Source organism: Lithobates pipiens, unplaced genomic scaffold (genome assembly GCF_037356315.1).
Source record: "Lithobates pipiens isolate NorthernLeopardFrog02 unplaced genomic scaffold, aLitPip1_a1.2 Scaffold_23, whole genome shotgun sequence".
In the NCBI taxonomy this organism is placed as follows: domain Eukaryota; kingdom Metazoa; phylum Chordata; class Amphibia; order Anura; family Ranidae; genus Lithobates; species Lithobates pipiens.
Window position 1 is genome coordinate 281,864,432 of NW_027507785.1, and position 19,825 is coordinate 281,884,256.

Consider the following 19,825-nt stretch of genomic DNA (forward strand, 5'->3'; position numbering starts at 1 on the left):
GCCAGTCAAACTCTCCTGCAATGTGAATTGGATGCAGGGTAAGTCACATGCGAATTGCAATAGTGTGAATCCAGCCTCAAGCAGGTATAGTGGTTTTTACATTAGTTCAGCCGCTTTTGGAGTGTCTAATTGGATTATGGACACACAAAATTGTCTTTCCTTTAAAAGCAGCAACACGGATCGCTTCTAAGTAAACAGAGTGTGGATGGTACCATTGAAAAATCATTACATGCATTTAAATGTATTTAGAAATGTCCCCTAATCGTGTATAAATGAGGTTTGACAGTGTCAGTGTGAATGAGGCCTCCAGTTTGGGTTGTCACCTGTCCGGGATTTACCCGGTCAGTCTGGATTTTCAATCATGTGTCCAGGTTTCAGGCGGACTAAAGCCTGGGCTGCTTATTTAGACTAGTCTGTGGCTCCCCAAGTAACCAAGAAAGCCACACACAAATCTGTTGCCCTACGGGAGCTGCGGGAGGCTGTCTGGTGGCAGGTTCGGCCCTCTGCACTCGCTGCTGGGTGTGGGTGGTACACTATGTGATCATAGTGTCCTCCGGACACTGTTGATCACAGATTGAGGTAAAGAGCCAATCAGCGGCTCTTTACCACGTGATCAGCTGTGTCCAATCAAAGCTGGTCACTGAGGCAAACCGATGCTGGCTATCGACATTCCGTTCCACATGCTGACAGTATGAGGAGAGCAGAAGAGAGCCGATAACCGGCTTCTGTAAAAGGGACATCTACAATGATAATCAGGACAGTGCCCATCAGTGCTGCCAATATGTCCCCCCTCAGTGCTGCCAATCTTTGCCCATCGGTGCTGCCAATCTGTGCCCATTAGAGATGGCTAGAGACTGTTTACATGCTTCAGGAGACTGTCAGACTGTAAATGTAATATAGAAGTTCTTGGAAACTAGGAACATGCTTCAAGAGAGTCATGGACTGGAGAAACCTTACACGAGTTTGTTATGCCCTGTACACACAGTCAGACATTTCAATGACAAAATCCGTCAGATTTTTTCCCGACAGATTTTGGGCCAATCTTGTCTTGCATACACACAGTCGCACAAAGTTGTTGTGAAAATCCGATTGTTCTGAACGCGGTGACGTAGAAGATGTATGACAGGACTATAAACGGACCAGTAGCCAATATCGTCTCGTAATTTATTCTGAGCATGGGTGGCACTTTGTCCATTGGAATTGTCTACACACGATCGGAATTTAAACAATCTGCTTTTGTTGGCGGAAAATTTTAGATCCTGCTCTCAAACTTTGTGTGTCGGAAATTCAGATGGAAAAAGTCCGATGGAGCCCACACACGATTGGATTTTCCGACAACACGATCCGATCTCACATTTTCCGTCGGAAAGTCCGACCGCGTGTACAGGGCATTAGACATAACTGCTATAACAGTGCAAAAGGGAAACACAGTTAAAGCGGAGTTCCAACCAAAAATAGAACTTCGGCTTTAAGCACTCCTCGCTCCCTTACATGCCACATTTGGCATGTAATTTTTTTGGGGGGTGAGTGGGGGCTTCGTTAGGAGGGGTGCTTCCTGTCCCACTTCCTCTTTCCATCCAGGCACCTCCAAGGCGACTCCTCCTTTCACCTTAGGCGACCCTTCTTTCTAGGCGATCTCCTGGGACACGCGTCAGGTCCCGGATCACATATCCACTCCGGGAGCTCAGAGCGACTCGCGCATGCCCCGTGAGTGCCCGGCCGTGAAGCTGAAAGCTGTCACGGCCGGGTGCCCAGAATGGTAATGGAGGCGGCGGTGGAGAGGAGCGACACCCCCATCGCTGGACTGTGGAACAGGTAAGTGTCTGTTTAGTCAGCAACTACACTTTTTGTAGCTGCTGACTTTTAATAAGCCTGGAACTCCACTTTAAGTGTCTACAGGGGCACCAAAGGCAACAAAAAAAGTGCCAAAGGTTGGGTAACAGAGACCTAGAAAATTTCAATGGGGGCACATTTTAGCTTCACAGCACCAAGTCAGGGAGATTTAAAAATATTTTTTCCGGAACATGAGCACCGTTCACTTACCGGCTCCTGATCCTCCATATCGAACTGGGACTCCTGTAGGAGAGGGTCTTCATCAGCATCACCCAAAGTGCAGCACTTGGTGCAACAGGTCCCCATTTTTGCCCTCTGAAGTCTGTACCCTGGGGGGTACTTAGGGACACCTCTGTGTTTTTTTTCTTTATAGGAAATAGCACAGAATCCTTCAGTAACTTCACGTCTTCCCTTCTCACTGATCTATCCCTGTAGGAATAAGCTGAGTGGCTGGAGCAGTTGGAATGTTGCCGTTATGACCACACATTCTGTTGGAACATTTTGATGGCGTTCCACAAAGAATGCTTTCTATTCTCTTTTATTTCTGAGGCTACTGAACAGGCGGAAGACTATTTTCTTTATTCTTATCTATCCGGATGGACTTTGGAAGACCAAGTGCTGTACAGGGATAGAAGACACCAAATCCTATTGGGCATACTATACATGAGTAAATCCCTCAAAGATAACATATAGTCTCAGAGAGGTCATTGTCTTCCCTCAAAGTCATACCTTTTACTTGTCAGATTTTTTTTTTCAAACAGGTGGTAAGCTTACCACCCTGTGAAAAGTGATCAGCAGTTAATCACTTTTCAGTGGGCTGTAGAGCAGCGTCTGACAGGTGTTCAGGAGGCACTATTGCTGTCTCCTGGTGCCAGTTTTACAGGGTTTGTTTTGTTTATACTTTTTTTTTTAGCTTGCCACATGCCAATTTTACATTGCAGGACTGCACTTAGCTTGTGGTTACAGTGCGGCTCCATTGGTTTAAATGGGTGAGTTTGGCAGGTGGTGATGCCTGTCAAACTCTGTGGCCTGAGTTAGAAATGCCACAGCTGTGAAGAAAAACATTGCGGCCGCTGCATGTATACAGCCTTGCCAAGCTGTATTTTTAGGATTTGGGTGGGCGGCCAGGGGGGAGGTAAAAACAGGTGGCTAAATGGTAGAGCCTTAACTCTGTTGCATGATTCACTAAAATTGGAACTAAAGGCCAAACTTTTTTTTTTTAATTTAGTTAGAGTAAGGGAGTGTCATATCTCTATTGCCCTGTACACACGGTTGGATATTCCGACAACAAAATCCGTTGGATTTTTTCCGACGGATTTTGGTCCAAACTTGTCTTGCATACACACGGTCGCACAAAGTTGATGGAAAATCCGATCGTTCAGAACGCAGTGACGTAGAACATGTACGACAGGACTATAAGCGGGCCAGTAGCCAATAGCTTTTGTCTCGTAATTTATTTTGAGCATGCGTGGCATTTTGTCCATCTGAATTGTCTACACATGATTGGAATTGAAACGATCGGATTTTGTTGTCGGAAAATTTTAGATCCTGCTCTCAAACTTTGGACTTTTTCCGTCTGAATTTCTGACACACAATGGAGCCCACACGCGATCGGATTTTCCGACAACAAGATCCGATCGCACATTTTCTGTCGGAAAGTCCGACCGTGTGTACAGGACATATCAGTTTTTTGTCATTTGTGTCCTATTAGGAGGATTTCCCTTCTCTTCCTCTCCCATGGCCAAAACAGGAAGTGAGAGGAGATCCTTCCAAAATAAGGGAATCCCTGGTTGTCACCAGAACTATTGTCACTATTGGAGGATTTCCCTTCTTTTCCTGTACATGGTGACTGACAACCCAAAATGTGGGATAAGGAGTCCGGTGCATCTCCATTCACCATTTCAGGTCCCATTTCAGCCTGAATTTTGGGCTGAATTTGGACCTGAAACGGACCAAAAGACGCACAGGACTCCTACGCAATTTGCACCGGAGCGGCTGCAACAGAGATGTGTGAACCGGCTTCACAGAGAGCCGGTTACAAGCTCCTGCTATGCAAATTGGATGCGGAGAAACCCACATCGAATTCACATAGTGTGAACCTAACCTCATTCTTAGCCCTTGTAGAAACGGTTGGATATTCAGATGGACAATGTCCGATAGGACCGTGTTGTCGGATAATTCGACTGTGTATGGGCTCCATCGGACTGTTTCCGTCGGAATATCCGACGGACCAAGTTTTAGAGCTTCGCTATAAAATTTTCCGACAACATGATCCGATCGCGTCAGTTCTGATCGTGTGTAGCCTAGTCCGACGGACAAGGTGCCATGCATGCTCACAATAAAATTCTGACACGGAAGCGCTCGCTCAGGTAAAACTACCGCTCGTAATCGATATAGCACATTCGTCACACTGCAATGTTAAAAATTCTTTCATACGGTGCATTCTCTTTTTCTTTACAATGCTACAAGAATGAAGATGTTTTGCTGCTCATATTCACACACACTTCTCCCAAACGTATTTCTTTATTCTTTTGACTCATTTCAGCAATACAATATTTTAATTCGTCACATCTCCCCAATCTTTTTTTTATTTTTTTATTTTGTGGTTGGTTTTTTAATCAACATCTCCTTTTTGACAGTTTGCTCATCTTTGCATTTTTTTTGGTGTGTTTTGTGTGTCAACTTACCACAACACCATTATTGTCTTTTAAATTTTTGTTTTCTTTTTTAATCTACAGGAGGTTGTTTGGTGTTGGTGCCCCTTGTTATTCATTTGACTTTGTATTTTTGAAATATACCTGCCTACTCACAAATAAACTGTCCTTTTGAAGTAAAACACATACGCAAGTATTTCTTCAACCAAAAAAAAACGTTATTTAGGTGTCAAACAAATAAACAGGAAGGCAGCACTGGAGAAACTGCTCAATTTGGCGAAGACTTTGGCCCCCAGGGCAGACACGAACTAATTTGAAAATGCTAAATTGGTGGCCTGAGGAGTACACATCTCAGGGAGAGCAGTCTGGTCCAGACGTCCAAGAGATCAGGAAGAGTAGATGCCATCTATGTCCCCAGGATGTGGTTCTACAAGAGGCTGCATCTTCTGCCAGACCAGACTAAACCCAGGCCATCACTCTCTAGTCTTCCTTAGGCACTTCCTGCCAGGCTTCCTTCCAGGCTGTGGCTCGGCTCCTGTAGTTGTGGCAGGAGGAGGAGGGCGATGGTCGACTTCCTGGCTGCCACTTGCCACAGCCTCCTGCCGGCTGAGGTCTTCCTGTGTATGAAAATGGGACATAGTTTTAGTTTTTTGGTCATCAGTCACACATTTTTGTGCTCATGACTGTTGCAAATTGAATGTTACCAAATAGAACAGACTATCATTCTGAGCCAAGCATTTTTCATTCTTGTCCCAATAATTTTTGGTCATTACTGTCTATTGAGATGTAAACCACTTTGTTAAATCACAACTTTTACTGATCAATAATAACATCTAGTTAACATCATTAAATGTACGACAAGAAATATGTTCAACAATGCTATACCTGTCTCAAGCTGGGCCCCTCCACATGTTGCTGCCTGGAAGGCCCAGGTTGGACATCGGAAGCCTCAGCTGGGGTTGAAGGAAGCCTTGAAGGAAGACTGGAGAGTGGTGGTGTGGGTTCCCCCTGGTCTGCCATAAAATGCAGCCTCTCATAGTACAACATCCTGGGGTAATAAATGTCATGTGGATCTCCTGATCTCAGGGAATTTCGGTGCTTCTTTCGCTCCCTGAGATATGTACTCCTCAGGGCACCAATTTTAAACATCACATAGGTCATGTCTGCCGTGGGGACCATGATCTTCACCAAAGCAAGAAGTTTCTCCAGCGCTGCCTTCCTCTTTCTTAGGTCATTATAAAAGGGGTTGTTCTTCTGCCACAGGCAGGGCAGATCCCTGAGCAGATCAATGAATAGCCCCATAAAATTTGAGTGCTTGAAGAGATCCATCTTGTCTGCAAGACACAACACAAGACAAACCCTAATAATAATAATGCCATGCTAAACTCTCCTAATCTTGTACCAACATAGGCCTATATAGAAGCAGTATAGGCTAGTGATGTACCAAGTTAAAAATTGTACCTTTGTTTGCACGATCGTCCTCACTCTGCTCACAGATCGTACGTATGACACACGCGGTTTGCGTTTTATATACAGTGCGCATGCATGAAACTCCGCCCGCCCCTGACGTTCTTTCTAGACTATTCCCGCCCCTTCTCTTTCGGCGCAGTGGGGAGAGCACATGGCAGAGACACAGCAGGTGCGCACTAATAATAGTTAGATAGTTAGATAATAGAGAAGATTTAAGGCCTCAAATATGTCTTTTGGAGAGATGTTGAAGATGGGTATGACGATCCAAGGATCAACTGAGAAAACGCTGTTCAGACCTGAAACTGAGGGAGCACGATCAGTACAGAAGGATCAAGCGAGTTCTTCAAAAAAGTAAGTAGTTGTCATGTGTTCATATTATTATTATTGCTTGCATACTGCTCCATGTGCTTTGTTTTAATGTTGTACAGTTTAAAATGGCCACTTTCAAGTTCATGGGTTCAATAGTTCGTAATAAACATCGTTCGTTAGCCCACTTCAAAACAATGTTTTTCCAACTTACACTTCACTACATTTGTTCACACTGCAGGTAAGTATTCCAGCTTTAGAAAGTGTCCAAAATAATGTTCTCACCTTTGAACTCGGCCAAAAAACACAATTGTACGACACTTCCAAGCAATGTTTCCTATTCCTATTTCTGCCCTCTGTGTGCTAAGTATTCCTTTTTTACATTCTCATAGGGGAGAGAAGACTCAGGACATCTGAGGACACCAGGGACGCCACACCTCCCAAAGAAGGGGAAATTCCAACACCAGAAGCAGAGGAGGAGGAAGGAGAGATTGTTGAAGTTGGACAAATTGTCACAACAAGTGAGTGTCGGAGACCACAGCTTCTGGTAAGCTAATCAATGTATGTCTGCATATTTATAATACATGGTGTGTTTTTGTTTTTTTAGGTGATGTGGAAGAAGAATCACATTTTACCAGTGAAAGTGCCCAGATCCTCATTGGGGAGATAATGGGGTGCAATGGCGATTTAGAAAATATACAGAAAAACATCAATGATGTTCAACAGAAAATGAAGAACATCATTGATGTTTTGGGGAGAGTCTGAAACACCCCAAACTAGCTAGCATAATTTTTTATTTCTCCGAAAAACTTTTATATTTTTCAAAAAGCCAAATTTGGAAGATGCACACAGTGTGTCAACATGTAATATCTCCCATCATGTGGGATCAATGTACGTGTTTTGTGGGTGCAACCCCTTCCTTGCTACTAAAGTGGCTGAGATGAAGGGGTTGCACCCCCAAAACATGTACATTGATACCCCATGATGGGAGATAGCACATGTTGACATTAGGCATGGGATCAGGAGGAAAATGGCCACTTTTGTATTCTCAATGTATGTATGTGCATCTTCCAAATTTGGCTTTTCCAGGGGTGACACCCCATCTGATGAAGGCAATATCAGCACAGTTTGTACAGACTTATGTCTGATATTTTCTTCACTTTTTCAAAGTTGAACTTTGTAAGTTCCTGTGTACTGTATGTTATGCTTTGATACATGCCTGTTTACACAAAAACACCAAGTTATAAAAATGTTACCCAAAATAATGTTTTGTATACACCAAATATGTTGGTTTGTTGTAAAACCCTTTTCTAAAAGCACATGTGAATGTGCTTTGAGTAAAAAGTGAAATTATTAAAAATGATGAACGGTTTTCCAGATAGAAATTGATTCCGTCGGACAGATTTGAAAAATTTTCTATTTCTAGGTCCGTCTGAATTTTTGAAGAAAAAATTCAGATGAAGCCCACACACAATCGTAATATTCGACAGAATGATTCCATCTTACCTTTTCTGCTGTAAAGTTCGGTCGTGTGTACGTGGCATAAGATATTTGGCTCCATCCATCTTTCCATCAACTCTGACCAGCTTCCCTGTCCCTCATGTAAAAAAGAATCTCTACAACATGATGCTACCACTTCCATTTTTCACAGTGGGTTAGGGTGGTGTGTTCAGGGTGATATACAATGTTAGTTTTCTACCACACATAGAATTTTGCTTTTAGGCCAAAAAGTTCAAACTACAAATGGGACTTTTTATGGCTTTCTTTCAACAATGGCTTTCTTATTGCCATTCTTCCATAAAAGCCAGATTTGTGGAGAGCACGACTAATAGTTGTCCTGTGGACAGATTCTCCCACCTGAGCTGTGGATCTCTGCAGCTCTTCCAGAGTTACCATGAACCTCTTGGCTGCTTCTCTGATTAATGTTCTCCTTGCCCAGCCTGTCAGTTTAGGTGGACGACCACGTCTTAGTATGTTTGCAGTTGTGCCATACTCTTTCCATTTTCAGATGATGGATTTAACAGAAAGAACTGAAATTTTCAAAGCTTGGGATTTTATTTATAAACTTATCCTGCTTTAAACTTCTCCACAACTTTATTCCTGACCTGTCTGGTGTGTTCCTTGGCCTTCATGATGCTGTTTATTCACTAAGGTTCTCCAACAAACCTCTGTATTTATACTGAGATTACATTATACACAGGTGGACTCTATTTACTAATTAGGTGACTTCTGAAGGCAATTGGTTCCACTAGATTTTAGTTAGCGTATCAGAGTAAAGGGGGCTGAATACAAATACACACCACACTTTTCAGATATTTATTTGTAAACGTTTTTGAAAAATATTTATAATTTTTCTTCCACTTCCCAATTATCTGCCACATTGTGTTGGTCTATCACATAAGATCCCAATAAATTACATTTATGTTTTTGGCTGTAACATGACAAAATTTGGAAAATTTCAAGGGGTGTGAATACTTTTTCAAGGCACTATATCTGAGCCTTCAGAACAGAGGAGGGGAAGATCTAAAGTTACACTCTGCAGAGCTCAGTGAAGAGAACTCTGATAGCTGATTGGAAGGAATGGACACATCACCTCCACACAGCACACAGGAACAGAGCCAGGGTTGTCAATCAGCTGGAGCTCCCTCCCCTGCCCCCTTTTTTCTCCCCCTAGTGTCCCGTTTTACCTTTCCTTGGTATTAATGGTAGCGACAGACTACAGCACATATGTACATTTTTAGATATCCACATTAACAGAGTCAGATTATAACATTAGTCTAGGCACTTCGATCTGGAAGCAATTCAGAAACATGTTCTGTTCATGACCTCACAGCAAACTGGTGTCCTCCACCCCACTAGATCAGACTTATCTGCAAGATTAACAGAGCTTTCTACAAAGGAGGGAGAGAAAATTCCATCTGCTGATGGCAGTCTGTTTGTAAACTTGGGCCTGCACTGGCCTTACCTTACATTGGGCTTTATTTAATCATCGCATGGCACCCCCCTTATAAACTGACCACCAATGTCAATGAGCATTTACACTGATTTCCAATGTAACTGTGGACATTTCAATGAATATAACAGTGGTACAAAAAGTTTTAATTGAAGAGGGTAGTCATTGGCCAGCAATACAAAATAGCAGGGGTGCAAAGGTCCGCCACCACTAAGATGGAGGTATACATTTTTGTGCAATATACTATAGAGAATATAAACTCCTGCCTAAAAATATATTGTTTATTCCAACACTATCAAAAGAACATTATTGCTTGTAGTATGGAGATCCCAGATATAACTGTGGAAGAATGCATTTAACATTGATGGTTATTACAACAGGGTTACATGACCCCAATACAGTACTTGTGATTGGTAGGAGAAAGAAAGCCAGCAAAATTGGTTTTCATTGGTAGGAAGCATTCCCCTTACATTGGTGTGGTCATCAGAAGGAAGCATGTCCCTTATATTTGTGTGGTCCTCAGAAGGAAGCATGTCCCTTACATTGCTGGTCATTGGGAGGAAGTATTCCCCTTACATTGGTGGTTATTGGTAAGAACCCCTTACATTGATGTGGTCATCAGCAGGAAGCATGCCCTTACATTGGTGAGCATTGAAAGGAAGCATGCCCCTTACATTGGTGGAAATGTAAAAGCCCTCACATTGGTGGACATTGAGCGTAAGCATGCCTTTGCATTGGTGGACATTGAGAGGAAACATGCCCCTTACATTGGTGGGCATTGAGAGGAAGCATGCCCCTTACATTGGTGGACATTGAGTGGAAGCATGCCCCTTACATTGGTGGACATTGAGTGGAAGCATGCCTTTACATTGGTGGACATTGAGAGGAAGCATGCCCCTTACATTGGTGGACATTAAGAGAAAGCATGCCCCTTACATTGGTGGGCATTGAGAGGAAGCATTCCCCTTACATTGGTGGATATTGAGCGAAAACATGCCTTCACATTGATGGACATTGAGAGGAAACATGCCCATTAAACTGGTGGACAGTGAGAGAAAGCATGTCCCTTACATTGGTGGGCATTGCGAGGAAGCATACTCCTTACATTGGTGGGCATTGAGAGGAAGCATGCCCCTTACATTGGTGGACATTGAGTGTAAGCACGCCTTTACATTGGTGGACATTGAGAGGAAGCCTGTCCCTTACATTGGTGGACATTGAGAGGAAGCATGTCCCTTACATTGGTGGACATTGAGTGGAAGCATGCCCCTTAAATTGTTGGACATTGAGAGGAAGCATGCCTTTACATTGGTCGACATTGAGAGGAAGCATGCCCCTTAAACTGGTCAACAAAGTCCCAGTGATAAAAGGTGATAGTTTGCAGTGAAAAGATCCATGAAGAAATCCTTCATATAAGTGCTTATAGATCCAAAGAGAGGAAGCATGCCCTTAAATTGGTGGGAATTGAGGGGAAGCATGCCCTTAAATTGGTGGGCATTGAGAGGGTGTATGTCCCTACATTGGTGGGCATTGAGAGGATGCATGCCCTTACATTGGTGGGCATTGACAGGATGCTTGCCCCTATATTGGTGGACATTGAGAGGAAGCATGCCCTTAAAATTGGTGAACATTGAGAGGAAATATGTCCCTTACATTGGTGGAAATTGAGAGGAAGCATGCCCTTAAAGTGGATGTAAACCCACTCTAATCCTTTCTAAACTACTGCCATAGTTGTTATCTATAATGATATACATTCCTCCTGATGTATCCTTGCTTGTCAAATGTTTCCCCTCTGTCTGTAATGAGACCCGAAAAACTTCAGATCCTGTGGGTGGGTCTGTTGTCCGGAGCTCAGTGGGTGGAGTCGTGATGTCATTAGACTCCCCGCCCACCTCTACACTCCTCTTATCAACATGCATTTTCTCCTGTGTATTTCTTACACTGAACTTCTGCTATGATCACTAACATCCTTTCAAATACCAGAAAAGTCCCCACATGACTTCAGCATGCCCAATCCTGCTGAGGGGTAGAGCAGCCAATCCTGGGAGAGCTGGAGGAGAAAGGAGGAAGGAATCTGAAGTACACAGAATGCCTCTCTCAAGCTTGTGCATGAGATATGTAAATCATCTGTCACTAACAGCAAGGGGAAGAACAGACTCCTATTTCTCTTTGTGCCAGTTTTTATCTCACTGAAAAAGATGAGGACTGCTCAGAGCTGGATTAACTCTTCGAGGCAAGAATGGGCACAGATGACATGAAATCCTTTACTATACAAGGTGCAAACCTTAATAATTTTTTTTTTTTGGTTTACATCAACCTTATATTGGTGGACATTGTGAAAAAGCATGTCCTTAAATTGGTGGACATTGAGAGGAAGCATGCCCCTTACATTGGTGGACATTGAGAGGAAGCATGCACCTTACGTTGGTGGACATTGAGAGGAAGCATGCCCCTTACATTGGTGGACATTGTGCGTAAGCATGCCCTTACATCGGTGGACATTGAGTGGAAGCATGTCCTTACATTGGTGGGCATTGAGAAGAAGCATGCCCTTAAATTGGTGGGCATTGAGAGGATGCATGCCCTTACATTGGTGGGCATTAAGGGGAAGCATGCCCCTTACATTGTTGGACATTGAGAGGAAGCATGCTACTTATATTGGTGGACATTGTGTGTAAGCATGCCCTTACATTGGTGGGCATTGAACGGAAGCATGCCCTTACATTGGTGGGCATTAAGAGGAACCGTGTGCTTAAATTGGTGGACATTGAGAGGAAGCATGCCCCTTACGTTGGTGGACATTGAGAGGAAGCATGCCCCTTACATTGGTGGACATTGTGCGTAAGCATGCCCTTACATCGGTGGACATTGAGCGGAAGCATGTCCTTACATTGGTGGGCATTGAGAAGAAGCATGCCCTTAAATTGGTGGGCATTGAGAGGATGCATACCCTTACATTGGTGGGCATTAAGGGGAAGCATGCCCCTTACATTGTTGGACATTGAGAGGAAGCATGCTACTTATATTGGTGGACATTGTGTGTAAGCATGCCCTTACATTGGTGGGCATTGAACGGAAGCATGCCCTTACATTGGTGGGCATTAAGAGGAACCGTGTGCTTAAATTGGTGGGTATTGAGAGGATGCATGCCCTTACTTTGGAGGGCATTGAGAGGATGCATGCCCTTATATTGGTGGACATTGAGAGAAAGCATGCCCCTTACATTGATGATCTAATTATTTCTTTTTTACTTGATTTTATATTTGATCAAAGGAAGAAAAATTTTAAATTTTGTTCCCCTGGACATTCTTATTATTATTTGTTTAACTTCATAATTACTGCTGAATATAATTCTGATGTATAGAGGAGGTGGGTATTTTTGGGGGGTTGTTTCAAAATAATCATACCCAGATGCCTAATACATATAAGTAGAGCTGCAGGATTAATCGTTAAAAAAACCTGATCTCGAATCACACCCCCCCCCCCCCCCCCACGATCTGTTCCGCTGAGAGTAGGTGATTCTTTCATATAAACAAGTGGATAGATTATCTGCTCACTCAGCTTTCAAAAGAAAGCATCCTGGGCAATCTGCCAAATTTAGAACTTGAAACATTGTAACTAACACATACTTCTTAGATCAAAGGGATAGAACTTCTTGTGTAAACAAATAATCTGGGCAGTCTGCCAGGCTTTCAACCAGTGTAAATGCAGGAAGTTTAACCACTTAAAGTCTAAATCTTTTTCTGACACTTTGTTAATTTAAAATCAATATTATTGCTAGAAATTTACTTGGAGCCCCCAAACATATACACACACATACATACATACATACATACATACATATATATATATATATATATATATATATATATATATATATATTTATTTATTTATTAGCAGAGACCCTAGGGAATAAAATGGCAATTACTGCAATATTTTATATCACACTGTATTTGCCCAGTAGTCTTTCAAATGCCATTTTTTGGGAAAAAAATACACTTCAATAAATAAAAAAACAACAAACAGTAAAGTTAGCACAATTTTTTTTTTTTTTTGATTTAATGTGAAAGATGATGTTACGCCGCGAGAATCGTGAGAGAATCGTGATCTATCTTCTAAGCAAAAAAATCGTGATTCTCATTTTAGCCAGAATCGTGCAGCTCTAATACAAAGGCATGCCACTGGTTTATACCATAAGATGATAAACTAGTCAAGGACAATATTTACTTAAATATTTATAAATCAAGGGATATTGCAATAGTGCTTAAACCCCCCAAAAAAATATTATTGCTAGATGTTTAAAACTATCTTGTCTGTGACCTTGAAAAAAGCACTAATAAAAGCTGTGTAACAGCGCACTCTGCTGGGCAGGAGTGGAACTGACAACTGTGCCTGGAATTGTATTTGTCTGGTATTGAAATGTTATTTCTAACAAAAACGAGAGTAAATGTAACAGGACTGTCTCTAGAAACCAGACAGGAGTTTAATTTTCTTTTCTGTACCATTAAAATAGAAGCTGGAATGTTATTGCTATGGGCAACACCCAGAAAGATAGATGGAAGAGGGACACTAAACTGTACACTTATCACTGTTACCTGCATGGAGTTTGCATGTCCTTTATGTTTATCTCCTCTGAATACTCCCCATGGCTCATAACTGTGCTGGCAGGTTAACGGACATCTTGTGTGTGTTTTAGAATGATTATGTTAAAGTGCATCTATAGAAAAAAGGAGGCCCTAAGGCCATCGTAGCGCTAGAAAATGTGAAAATTGATATAAATGTGAAATAAACAATATACAGCTGCTAGAACTCAAAGTCTAATACAAAAAACTTTAAATAGATATGGTATACAAGGTAAATGCATTGCTGATAAACTTAGTGACCAGTAAAACAAGTGCTATAGAAACTAAATTTCACTGAAGAAAAACCAAAGCGAAAAAAGAAAACTAAGGAAAAGTCCCACAATTTAATTGAAGAAAAACTAAATTAAAAAAAGAAAACTAAAGCAAAGTCCCACTGGAATTAAAGTCCATATAATGAACAATGAACGCCCATCCAAATAAAGGTGATAGTTTGCAGTGAAAAGATCCATGAAGAAATCCTTCATATAAGTGCTTCCAGCTCCACACCCATGTGAAAAAATAATCTGCTTACCAGAAAACCATGATTACTAATCAGTGATCTCACCAAACATAGGGAATGGTTAGGTCTCCCCAAGATCATTAAAAGGCTGCCTGGAATTGTAGCTGGTGCCGATGGTACTCAAAAAACATAAAAAGAAAGGCTCCCATAGCATAATACTGTATGAAAAAAGGTTTAACCACTTCACCCTCAGACCATTTGGCTGCTTTAACTGACAATTGCGCGGTTGTGCGACATGGCTCCCAAACTAAATTTACGTCCTTTTTTCCCCGCAAATAGAGTTTTCTTTTGGTGGTATTTGATCACCTCTGCATTTTTTTTGCACTACAAACAAAAAAAGATTGAATATTTTGAAAAAAATGCAAAATTATTTACTTTTTGCTATAATAAATATCCCCAAAAAATATACTTTTTTTCCCCTCAGTTTAGGCCGATACGTATTCTACATATTTTTGGTAAAAAAAATATTGCAATAAGCGTTTATTGATTTATTTGCGCAAAAGTTATAGCGTCTACAAAATAGCGGATAGTTTTATGCCATTTTTATAATTTTTTTTTACTAGTAATGGCGTGATCCGCGGGACCCGCAATCACACCCACAGAGCTTACGTCTTAAAGGGCAATGTACAGGTACGTTAATATGCCTGTACGTGCCCTTCTGCTGACATATATGGGCGTGAGTAGGTGGGCAAGGGGTTAATAAAACGAATAGATTTGCACTTACAAGGTAGAAGCTGTTTGAAAGTAATACAATGCTTGTTGGTTGAAAATGGAACCGCAACATCTCCAGAAACTTCTGCTCACTTCCTGTGTAATTCGCCCCATCCATTACGTCACCGTTGTAGGCTCCTCCATATGCGTTTCGTCACTAGCGGACATCAGAATAGTAGGGTCTAATCCACATTCATTTTTGACTGCAGTGATGAGAAAATAGGAGCACTCAGAAGTGGAAAACCTCAATCAGAGGTGTAGACTGAAGCTGTTATGCCTTAGTGCACCTCTTCATCATATCCAGTACTCCCATCTACATATGAGCTCAATGATTTTGGCTAAAAGAAAAAAGTGACAGATGGACCTGATCGGAATAAGAGTGTTCACATGTCACGGTCATGATTGCTCCTGATATGTTCAGTGGGCAACACCACCACCAAATGCAGTTGCTGTGCTTTGGTGCAACATTTGTGTGGTTAAAACCAGCGTTACACTTCTACCGGAATCCTAGCTGATACTAAGCATTTGCATGAATACTTGTGCAAGTGCTCCGATACTACAACTGATATCTTCAAGCCTGCAGCCCGGGTTCACATATATGCAAATTAGATTTTGAGCTGCGTCCAATTCACATTACATGTGAACCAAATTGGCTTGCTATGGAGCCGGTTCACATACCGGTATGTGTGTGCCAGCCACAGGTACAATTTTCAGTTCGGTTCAGGTGCGATTTCCAGTGTAATACACTTTAGAAATTTGCACCTGAACTGCTGAATGAAATTGCACTGGACTCTTTTTACAAATATGTGAACCCTATGACACTAAAAATTGCTATCAGTAATTTGGTCTCGGCTAGTACTTGAGAAAAAATATCAGTACTGGTACTCGGTCTTAAAAAACTGGTATCAGTGCATCACTAGTTAAAACAGGTGGTATCAAATAAACACCTCACCATGTGTCATATGCGGTGCACATCTAAACTTACCCTCACTGTGATAAAAAAGGTAAACTAATTAGGTAAATGGGGGGGGGGGGGTAATTTCATGGCCCAAGAAATGGTCAAAGATAGTTAAAGTGGTAGTAAACCCTTCTATCGTTTTCAGATAAGGAAGCTGCCATCTTGGTCTCTAATGATTCCTCAACTGCCATGATGCTGCACATGTGATCAGTTATGAAACCAGCCATTGGATGGTTTGAAAGTTTGGTTGAGAGCACAACCAATGTGAAAGTTAGCATTTCCGGCATGCCGGGAATGTAAGGCCGCGTACACACGCGCGGACTGTTTGCCCAACCTTGTTCGTCAAACAGTTTCGGCAAACAGTCCGCTCAAAATTTGCATGAGCGGACTTGCCCACACACGAGCGGACTGTTTCAGCAAACTGTTTGCCAAACAGTTCGCTCAACTTTTGAAATGAACGGACTCGCCCACGTAAGGAGGAGGCAAATCCGCCCATTTCGAGCGCGTGTACAGGTAGGCGGGGCCCGCGAAGGAGACGTCGCGGGCTCCGCCGCCTGGAATGGGCTTAAAGGGGAACCCCAACGCCGAAAAAAATCGGCGTGGGGGTTCCCCCAAAGTCCACACCAGACCCTTGTCCGAGCACGCTATCCGGCCGGCCAGGAAAGGGGGGCGAGCGAGCGCGCCCCCCTCCTGAGCCGTACCAGGCCGCGTGCCCTCAACATGGGGGGGTGCCTTGGGGAAGGGGGGGCCGCGCGGCCCCCCCACCCCAAAGCACCTTGTCCCCATGTTGATGAGGACAAGGGCCTCTTCCCGACAACCCTGGCCGTTGGTTGTCGGGGTCTGCGGGCGGGGGGCTTATCGGAATCCGGGAGCCCCCTTTAAGAAGGGGGCCCCCGGATACCGGCCCCCCACCCTATGTGAATGAGTATGGGGTACAATGTACCCCTACCCATTCACCTGTGAAATAAAGTACAAAAAAAAACACAACACAGGGAAAAAATATTTTATTGCACAGCTCCGGGGGTCTTCCGTCTTCGGGGGTCTTCTCGCCGGACTCCTCCGCCATCTGTGTGTAGCTCTTTTACTAGCGGAGGAGTCCGGCTTTCTTCCTCCCCGCCGCCGGCCTCTTCTCCCGACTTCGGGGGTCTTGTCCCCCTCTTCGGTTCTTCTGCCGGGCCACCGCGCCTTCTTGTAGCTCTTTTACAGGCGGTGGCCCGGTCTTCTGTCGCCGCTGCCTTCCGTTCTTCTGTCGCCGCCTTCGGTTCTTCTGCCGGGCCACCGCGCCTTCTTGTAGCTCTTTTACAGGCGGTGGCCCGGTCTTCTGTCGCCGCTGTCGTCGCCGCCGCCGCCTTCCGTTCTTGTTCTTCTTCTTGTTCTTCTTCTTCTTCTCCTGGAGATGTTGACTCGACGAGCTCTCCGGCCGGAATGGCAGAGCCGCGCTGTGCGGTCACTTATATAGTGACAATGGGGCGGTGTCACATGGTATATGTCACATGGGTTGGTCACATGGTGACCCCGCCCCCTTACGATGTCATAGTCCCCATGTGACATCAACCCATGTGACCAACCCATGTGACATATACCATGTGACACCGCCCCATTGTCACTATATAAGTGACCGCACAGCGCGGCTCTGCCATTCCGGCCGGAGAGCTCGTCGAGTCAACATCTCCAGGAGAAGAAGAAGAAGAACAAGAAGAAGAACAAGAACGGAGGGCGGCGGCGGCGACAGCGGCGACAGCGGCGACAGAAGACCGGGCCACCGCCTGTAAAAGAGCTACAAGAAGGCGCGGTGGCCCGGCAGAAGAACCGAAGGCGGCGACAGAAGAACGGAAGGCAGCGGCGACAGAAGACCGGGCCACCGCCTGTAAAAGAGCTACAAGAAGGCGCGGTGGCCCGGCAGAAGAACCGAAGAGGGGGACAAGACCCCCGAAGTCGGGAGAAGAGGCCGGCGGCGGGGAGGAAGAAAGCCGGACTCCTCCGCTAGTAAAAGAGCTACACACAGATAGCGGAGGAGTCCGGCGAGAAGACCCCCGAAGACGGAAGACCCCCGGAGCTGTGCAATAAAATATTTTTTCCCTGTGTTGTGTTTTTTTTTGTACTTTATTTCACAGGTGAATGGGTAGGGGTACATTGTACCCCATACTCATTCACATAGGGTGGGGGGCCGGTATCCGGGGGCCCCCTTCTTAAAGGGGGCTCCCGGATTCCGATAAGCCCCCGCCCGCAGACCCCGACAACCAACGGCCAGGGTTGTCGGGAAGAGGTCCTTGTCCTCATCAACATGGGGACAAGGTGCTTTGGGGTGGGGGGGCCTTAGGCCGCGTACACACGGGCGGACTGTTCGCCCAACCTTGTCCGCTGAACAGTGTTTGAGCGGACAGTCCGCTCGTGTGTGGGCTTTCAGCGGACAGTTTCAGCGGACAGTTGGACGGACAAAGTCTTTCGGAAATTCCGAAAAACTGTCCGCTGAAACTGTGTTTGAGCGAACAGTCCGCCCGTGTGTGGGCCTGTCCGCTGTACTTTCGAAATGAGCGGACTGTTCCCGCTCGGAAAGTCCGCCCATTTCGAGCGCGTGTACAGGTAGGCGGGGCCCGCGAAGGAGACGTCGCGGGCTCCGCCGCCTGGAATGGGCTTAAAGGGGAACCCCAACGCCGAAAAAAATCGGCGTGGGGGTTCCCCCAAAGTCCACACCAGACCCTTGTCCGAGCACGCTACCCGGCCGGCCAGAAAAGGGGGGCGAGCGAGCGCGCCCCCCCTCCTGAGCCGTACCAGGCCGCGTGCCCTCAACATGGGGGGGTGCCTTGGGGAAGGGGGGGCCGCGCGGCCCCCCCACCCCAAAGCACCTTGTCCCCATGTTGATGAGGACAAGGACCTCTTCCCGACAACCCTGGCCGTTGGTTGTCGGGGTCTGCGGGCGGGGGCTTATCGGAATCCGGGAGCCCCCTTTAAGAAGGGGGCCCCCGGATACCGGCCCCCCACCCTATGTGAATGAGTATGGGGTACAATGTACCCCTACCCATTCACCTGTGAAATAAAGTACAAAAAAAAACACAACACAGGGAAAAAATATTTTATTGCACAGCTCCGGGGGTCTTCCGTCTTCGGGGGTCTTCTCGCCGGACTCCTCCGCTATCTGTGTGTAGCTCTTTTACTAGCGGAGGAGTCCGGCTTTCTTCCTCCCCGCCGCCGGCCTCTTCTCCCGACTTCGGGGGTCTTGTCCCCCTCTTCGGTTCTTCTGCCGGGCCACCGCGCCTTCTTGTAGCTCTTTTACAGGCGGTGGCCCGGTCTTCTGTCGCCGCTGCCTTCCGTTCTTCTGTCGCCGCCTTCGGTTCTTCTGCCGGGCCACCGCGCCTTCTTGTAGCTCTTTTACAGGCGGTGGCCCGGTCTTCTGTCGCCGCTGTCGTCGCCGTCGCCGCCGCCGCCCTCCGTTCTTGTTCTTCTTCTTGTTCTTCTTCTTCTTCTCCTGGAGATGTTGACTCGACGAGCTCTCCGGCCGGAATGGCAGAGCCGCGCTGTGCGGTCACTTATATAGTGACAATGGGGCGGTGTCACATGGTATATGTCACATGGGTTGGTCACATGGGTTGATGTCACATGGGGACTATGACATCGTAAGGGGGCGGGGTCACCATGTGACCAACCCATGTGACATATACCATGTGACACCGCCCCATTGTCACTATATAAGTGACCGCACAGCGCGGCTCTGCCATTCCGGCCGGAGAGCTCGTCGAGTCAACATCTCCAGGAGAAGAAGAAGAAGAACAAGAAGAAGAACAAGAACGGAAGGCGGCG

General features: G+C 45.1%; 1 protein-coding gene across 1 annotated transcript in view; it reads right to left on the reverse strand.

Annotated features, from left to right (window-relative positions):
* Positions 1 to 2,365, reverse strand: part of RNF11 (ring finger protein 11) — an 83,689-nt gene extending 81,324 nt beyond the window's left edge. Inside the window, exon 1 of the mRNA XM_077450262.1 lies at positions 2,044 to 2,365. Coding sequence (XP_077306388.1) covers positions 2,044 to 2,139 — 96 coding nt within the window. The 5' untranslated portion in view covers positions 2,140 to 2,365. The remainder of the gene's footprint in view (positions 1 to 2,043) is intronic.
* Between the last annotated feature and the right edge of the window lie 17,460 nt (positions 2,366 to 19,825).